The sequence below is a fragment of the Orycteropus afer genome, unplaced genomic scaffold, assembly GCF_000298275.1.
Source record: "Orycteropus afer afer isolate SDZICR_OR568_19922 unplaced genomic scaffold, OryAfe1.0 scaffold00254, whole genome shotgun sequence".
Lineage (NCBI taxonomy): Eukaryota > Metazoa > Chordata > Mammalia > Tubulidentata > Orycteropodidae > Orycteropus > Orycteropus afer.
The window spans coordinates 1,621,550-1,629,367 of record NW_006921841.1 but is presented as its reverse complement, the minus strand read 5'-3'; the positions used below and the strand labels follow the sequence as shown (position 1 = coordinate 1,629,367).

General features: G+C 48.3%; 1 protein-coding gene across 1 annotated transcript in view; it reads left to right on the top strand.

The window, feature by feature from the left end:
- Positions 1-5,793: 5,793 nt before the first annotated feature.
- The window catches only part of BHLHE41 (basic helix-loop-helix family member e41), a 2,679-nt gene continuing 654 nt past the window's right edge, over positions 5,794-7,818 (top strand). The window contains exons 1-5 of the mRNA XM_007949796.1: positions 5,794-5,855; positions 5,992-6,055; positions 6,367-6,474; positions 6,809-6,920; positions 7,380-7,813. Of these exons, the coding sequence (XP_007947987.1) occupies positions 5,794-5,855; positions 5,992-6,055; positions 6,367-6,474; positions 6,809-6,920; positions 7,380-7,813 (780 nt within the window). The remainder of the gene's footprint in view (positions 5,856-5,991; positions 6,056-6,366; positions 6,475-6,808; positions 6,921-7,379; positions 7,814-7,818) is intronic.

Sequence of the window (7,818 nt, the reverse complement as noted above, 5' to 3'; positions counted from 1 at the left end):
GTGCTGCTCCCACTAATTTGCTGAGTATGTAACTAGAAAACCTCAAACTATTTTGAGATTTTAAATCTGGCACCTTCAGCAAATCATATCAATATTTTAAAGTCATATTTGAGTACTGGTGAGTAGTTGTGGGGTTTCTGTTCTTCTGAGATCTTTCCAGAAGGCAGCCTCCTTTCTGTGGTGTGCCTGACAACACTAGCCTTTCTCCCCTGAGAGCAGGCGTACCCAGCAAGAGAAGGAATTTCAAAAGAATCTTTTGTACATCCCTGTCATACACACACACACACACACACACACACACATCAACAGCAAAACTTTTTCTTTTAGATTTTTATGAACACTGGTTAGACTGTAAGTTATTATCTACTGTCCAAAACCAAAGTGACAAAGAAAGGCACCACCTATTGCACGACACTCTTTCATGGCAGTACAGAGGAAGCTCCACATTCCTGGGTAGATGTAGTGCCATCAAAGTCCTCAGATGCATGGTTAATGTGGATCAGATCCAGCATCCCAAGACCCTTAGAGTCACTTCTTCAAGAGAGCTGTAGGGATGGCAAAACTGTAAAGAGCAAAAAAATCTCTATTCCCTATGGAAACATTATTCCTCTCAGGAGAGTTCTGCTTCTGTTGGGAATCTAAGACCCTGCAAGCAAATATAATAAGAACTTCCAAAGTCACAAGGTAAATATAATGTGCACAGGGTTTAGAATATCTAAGCATGGGGAAGGGGAGGGGCGGAAAGAAGAAGAAACAAACAAAACAAACAAAAAAAAAACCCTGAGGCAAAGTGACACTACCATGTCCATAGGTAGTGATTTTCCTACTTATCCAAAGAAAAGCAGTGGATGCAGATCCCCCTTCATCTATGAAGAGAGGGACACCAAAAACCAAACTCACTGCCAAGTCAATTTCAACTCATAGAGACCCCTCCTTGGGTTTCCGAGGCAGTATCTCTACAGAAGTAGATTGCCCAACCTTCCTTCCGAGGAGTGGATGGAGGGTTTGAACCACTAGCCTTCTGGTTAGCAGTCAAGTGCCTTAGGCACTATGCCAAAAAGAAGGATGGATATCTCTAAATGAAAGGAGGGCATTGCAAAATTCTTTAATTATAGACTCAAAGGGGCTTTGAGTTAGTTCATCTTGTATCTCCTTGGCTTTCAGCAGGACAGCATTAAGCCTTCCTCAAAAGATAAAAGAAAACCTATTTTCAAACACACCTAAGAGGGCATTCCAGTCTTCTTTTCCTTTGCTAGACAGCGGAATATTTTTTTTCCATTTCTAACCTCACCACAGGTGGAACTTTCTCCTTACTAGGCATCCCCTGAAGCCTTCACATTAGAGTTTGGCTTGGTTTGCTCAATGGAGACTGTGAATAGCCACACATACTTTCAGTCTTTTCTCAACTATACTTCCATCTGTTCACCTGTGTGAAATCCTACCAGTTAGGACCTTTGGGTTTTCACTAATACTAATACAGAGTTAGATGCCACCTGAATCACACACCGGCGTTCTGGAAACTGGAAGGGACTCCTTTCCTCTTTTTTTTTTTTTTTTTTAAATACCTTTTCCTTTCCCTGCTATCAGCTTAAATGCTAACTTTTCTCCCTTCCACAGCTGTCTTCCAACACCCCTCCACACCCTCCCCCCACTACAATAGATGTACACACTTTGCTGGTAAATAGAAAAACATTCTGAAACAGCTAGTTAATACTTGGGCCTTAGCCATCTAGGATAATGGTTAAAGACAGAGATTTTGGAGCTCATTGTCCTGTCTCTGAGACCTTGGGCACATTATATAACCTCACTACGTATCAATTTTCTCATCTGTAGGATGGAGCAGTAACAGTTGTTGTTGCTGGTATGTGCCATCAAGCAGACTCCGACTCATAGCAACTATGTACAATAGAGCGAAACACTGCCTGGTCATGCACCACCCTCACAATCCCTGCTATACTTCAGCCCCTCATTGCAACCACTGTGTCAATCCATCTTGTTGAGGGTCTTCCCCTTTCCTGCTGACCCTCTACTTTACTAAGCATGATATCCTTCTCCAGGAAATGATCCCTTTTGACCACTTCACCTGGATACAGTAATAGTATCTACCTCGTTTTTTTAAAAAAAGCCAGCGTCCCTCAAGTAGATTCCAATTCATGTGACCTCTAGTGTCAGAGCAGAGCTGTGCTTCATAGGATTTTTAATGTCTGACTTTTCTAAAACAGATCTCCAGCCTTTCTTCAGGGGCATCTTTGTGTGGACTCAAACCAACAACCTTTCGGTTAGCTGTGTAGTACATTAACCATCTGTGCCACTCTGAGACTCCATCTTTCAGACAGAGTTGTGGAAAGGTTCAAGGTTAAGGTTCAAGACTTAACACATGAAAAACCCTTAGAATGGTGTCTGGTAGTCTAATTGAAAACACTATGTAATCGTTGGCTATGTTACTATCATTGTTATACTCTTCTTGCTGCAAAGGGATATTCAGAGCCATCAAATTATCTCTGATAGTCCGGAAGGCAAGAGTTTGAGAAAGAAAAGGAGTAAGGCTCAAGTTTAAAGGAATTGGGTAAGGCAAGAACAGGTACCAGGGTGAAAGAGGAAAGGCAAAAGACAAAAGTAAATAGAAGATGGAACTAAAACAACAGAGAAAGGGCAAAAACAGACATCAAAAAAAGTAAAAACAGACAAACATGGGCGAAAAATATAAAGATGAAATGGGGAAATAAGAGTAAAAAAAAAAAAAGTAGCCATGAGAAGAGAATGACAGAAGGAAAAAAGGAAGAAGAAAAGGAGGTCAGAGAATGAAAAAAACTAAAAGAAAGAAAAGATTCCATTTGCAGCTTGAGCTGGTTATCTGAAAAGGAAAGGAATGGAATAGCAAACAAAAAATATTGGATCTAGAGACAGGAAGGGATGGGGCAGATGGGGAAGAGAAGATAGAAGTGATAACAGACAAAAAGGGGCTTCATTTTCTACCCTAGGCGGCTGTCTTTAAATTAAGGGAAATTTGCATTTTCACTTACACTTTTTTAGGTTCTTTGCCCCCGTGGATCCTTTCCTTGTTCTTCCTATTTTAAATTGCTTCAGGGTTAGCCCCAGACTTGGTCCCTGATGGCCTTGGTCAGAAGTCGGCCTTACGCCTTATCTGCTCTGCTGACAAGGCCAACATGCACTGGTCTAGTCTTATTTCATTCTCACTTAATAGCTGTCATTTTCAAGTGAAATTTAGCTGTAAATATTTATACCCTCTTCCTTCTCCAAACATTCAGGGGAGCTCGTTCCTTTTTTTTTTTTTTTTAAATTCACCTCAACTAGGAGCTCTGGTAGCATAGTGGCTAAGTCACTTGCCTGCTAACCAGACGGCTGGCGGTTCAAACCCACCAGCCACTCCTCGGAAGGAAGGTTGGGCAATCCTACTTCCGTAGTGATACTGCCTCGAAAACCCAAGGAGGGGTCGCTATGAGTCGGGGACGACTCGACGGCACATAACAACAACAACAACAACAACATTTCGTTTGAGTCAGTTAAGACAAGAGGAAAACGTGATACAGTAAAAGCCAGGAAATACCGCTTTTTAGGCCTCCATTTCCACTTGGAAACAGGAGAGAGGTTGGACAGAGATTTAAAGTAACACCAGCATTCTTTAAACTAGTTTTTCTTTTTAAGTATTACAATTATTAAATTGCCTATTTGACGCAGATGAAGTCGCGAAACCTAAAATGGCCTTCTAAACAGACGAAGTGAATGGACAGCTACCGTCTCCTCACGCCAGGGTGAGTCTGGGCCGCCACCACCCGAGTCACGAAACCAGGGGCGGTGCGCGTTTCCGCCCAGGACTCAGGAGACTGCAGCAGCGCGAGCGGCCGCGACCTGGGCGGTTCCAGGAGGCGGAGATGAGACGCGACTCCCGTAGACACGTGATCTCCTCCAGCCGCCGCTTCTCGCGACCCAGATCTGTCCCCGGATCCCGCGCCCGGCGGGGCGGGCTGCCGGACACGTAGCGGCGGCTCCAGTGCCTGCTGTGCCCCGGTGCCTCTGTAGTCTGCGTTCTCCTTTTGGTTCACGTGCTCCTAGCAATAATTAGCGTTCACTTAGGGAAAATGAGGGTGCAAATATTACTCTCCGGTATAGGACAGAAAAACCTTTGCGCGCGCACGTTCTCTCTGTGTGTGTGTATATTTTACCACTACGCAACTTCAGCTCACCCACCTCCCACCCCCGGGCACACTCGAATAGTTGCAGCAGCTAGGCTGGAGAACTGGGAGTCCCACGGGACAGCTCTCCCCTGGCCGCCAAGGCCTCTTGCCGCCCGCTGCGCAGAGTGGCTGGGCTCTGCGCATCTCTGGCACCTCCGGGTAACTCTCACTAGCAGTGAGTCACGCTTTCGGGATGGCTCTGGGGAAAGGCAGCCCGGCTCGCGCTGGTCTATGCTTCCCAATGCAGAGCGTCGCGGCTGCAGAGCGAGACCGCGCGCGCGCGCGCGCACGGGTTCCCCGCGCAGTGATGTGGCAGCCGCGGCAGGTCGGATCACGTTGCTGGCCCTGTGCTGGTACCCGTTTGAGACAGGATTAAGGAGGGAGGCATTGGAGGTGCCAGCAGTAGTAAACGTGGGCTCTGCACACTCCCGGCGTCGCTTATCACCATGGGGGGGGGGGGCACGGAGACAAGCACAGCTCCACTCGAGGCTCAGAGGGGCGGCTGAGTTTAGCCGGCAAGTGACAAATACTGCATTGCTTTACCGCGGTATCCCCTCTCATGTCATCGCCAACCACGAAACCCGCCCGTACTGCTCCCCGCCGCGTTCCTCCGGGTGCCCAAGAGGCCCCAAACGTCGTCATCTGCTGCTGTGATTAGTGGCACCGCAATTCCGGCTACAGCGGGAAGTTTAGGTGGCCCAGGGACACCGTGTCGGCGAAAGACACTTGGATTGCGACATTCTGACCCAGTGGCTACATTTTTATTTATTTAAAATCCTCAGGAAGTGGATTTCAAGTTGCCCCTTTTAGAGGCAACCCCCAGTCAGCGCCAAGGGGTCCCCCAGGCCACAGAGCGATGAACAAACAAGTCTCCAAATGTTCCCTTCAGGACTGAAGTTTACCCACCGCGAATTCTCTTTCTCTTTCCTTTCCCTGGTCCAAACCAACAGCAGAGTCGGTGGGAAAGCAAAAAAGCCATTCACGTTCCTGAACCATAATGACGGACCAACCCAGGGAGTCACATTCCCAAGCCAAGAAAGCCCAGGCTGCCCCGCACCCCTGTGCCCCCTCCCCTTCCCCCAGCTGACTGCATCCTCGCTGGGAAGATGAATAGCTTGGCCGAAGTTGTTTTTCTTTTCCGGTGGCCCTGATCAGGTGTCCCCGCCCCCTCCTGCCGCTTGCCTTCCCTCTCCCGCCTCTTCTGACGCCCCCTCCCGGCCCGGCCCCTCCTTCCCCGCCCCCCTCCGGGCTGGACCGCGGATGGTACGTTCCGCACGTGAGCTGGATGCTGGTCTGGCCGGCGACGCGCGTGCCCTGTGGCCAAACACTGCCCGGAGTGAGAGCAAACTACCAGCGCAGTGGGGCCGGCGCGAATGTGCGAGTGTGTGTGCGAGTGTGTGTGCGTGTGCGAGAGAGCGAGCGAGCGCGGGGTGGGGGGGACCAACTGCTTCACACTTTCAACACTGCACTGAAGAGGGAGAGAGCGAGCGAGACTGGAGACGCACAGATCCCCCCAAGATCTCCCAAAGCTACTGTCCCACAGATTATAGAACAGAGCCCCAAATATCGAAACAGAGGACACGGACAGCGGTTGAACATGGACGAAGGCATTCCTCATTTGCAAGAGAGACAGTTACTGGAACATAGAGATTTTATAGGGTAAGGTGCACGCACCCTTGCGATTATCTGTCTAGGCTTCGGTTTAGATTTTTTTCTTCTACAGAAAGTGGTATTGAGCGAGAGAGAGCAAAGCCCCTCCCCGAATGGGTGTCTGATGCTGATTTCTGTTTTGCAGACTGGACTATTCCTCATTGTATATGTGTAAGCCTAAAAGGAGCATGAAAAGAGACGACAGCAAGGTACGTGTAAGTTTCCGATGTTTCCCATAACCTGCCTGGTTAGTTAATTAGGGCTATTGATTTCACAACCCGCAAACATATTCCAGCCCCTGAGCCTCCCCAACTGTGAATTTTAAGTGGCTTGCTGGATACTCTCAGGGGGAGATTAGACATCATACCTGAATTTAAATTGCATTCAGAACGGTCCAGAGGAAAAGGGTTTCTTGGGCATAGTTTAATCCTCTAGTACGTTGGGGGAGGGGTATTGTTATATGCAGTAAATGAACGTTTAGCTTATTGTTTTCTCTCTCTCGTGACTTCCATATATTAAGGATACCTACAAATTACCGCACAGATTAATAGAAAAGAAAAGAAGAGACCGAATTAATGAATGCATTGCTCAGCTGAAAGATTTACTGCCTGAACATCTGAAATTGACAGTAAGATGCACATTTGTATTCTTTGCTGCTCGCCAAGGGTGTGTTAATAGTCTGGTACACCTCCAAGAGATATGAAAAATAAATGTAAAATTTAGATGCCTGACTTACAACTTGTGCTATACTGTACAGAGTTTCCCAGAAACTCAGAGTAGGTTCTCTTTAACTGAAGGCAAGAGATCATTTATAACCTGTCTTGTGGAAAGCTAGTAGTATAGAAATAGCAGTACTTCTTTCAAAGTGTTGGCTTAAGTTGCTGTGCCGAATGGAGAGTCAATCAAGCCAAATGTGTGTTTTTAAGTAAACAAGTACCCCCTCCTCTTTTGCACCACTGCAGACTCTGGGGCATCTGGAGAAAGCCGTAGTCTTGGAATTAACTTTGAAACACTTAAAAGCTTTAACAGCCTTAACCGAGCAGCAGCATCAGAAGATAATTGCTTTACAGAATGGTAAGTCATTTTGGGAGGCCAACCCACCCTGGTGAAGGAGGGCAGCCCACAGAGGACCAGTGTTAGGACATTCCCCCACCCCCTTTCAGTGAGCCCACGGTCTATCTCTCATTTGTTAAATTGCTTATACTTTCCCTTCATTGGAAAGTGCCCATTTCCTGAAGCATCCTAGAAGCTTTCAGCAGAACTCGGAGAAATAAGATTTTTATTTAAAGTGGGCGGTCTCACCTCTCCACTTTGGTTTTTCAGCTGGCAGTAGAGCGCCCCCCTGCTACCACCCCCGCCACCCCCTTCTCTGGACAACCAGTGGATTATATCACTCGATTACAGACCAAAACCCAGCTCACTTTAGTCAATGCAGGGTCCACGTGATAAGCAGATGTTTTAACGTCGGTATTTTCCTTTTTCCTTGCCTTCATTCTTCCGCCCCCTCCCCACCCCCACCCTTTCTCACCCTAGGAGAGCGATCTCTGAAATCGCCTATTCAGTCCGACTTGGATGCCTTCCACTCGGGATTTCAAACATGCGCCAAAGAAGTATTGCAATACCTCTCCCGGTTTGAGAGCTGGACGCCCAGGGAGCCGCGGTGTGTCCAGCTGATCAACCACTTGCACGCCGTGGCCACCCAGTTCTTGCCCACCCCCCAGCTACTGACTCAACAGGTCCCACTGAGCAAAGGCACCGGAGCGCCCTCGACCGTCGTCCCCGGTGGGTCTGCCACTGCCCCTTGCCTGGAGCGCGTAGGGCAGAAGCTGGAGCCCCTTGCCCACTGCGTGCCGGTCATCCAGCGGACTCAGCCCAGCGCCGAGCTCGCCGCCGAGAACGACACGGACACTGACAGCGGCTACGGCGGCGAGGCCGAGGCCCGGCCGGATCGCGAGAAGGGCAAGGGCGTGGG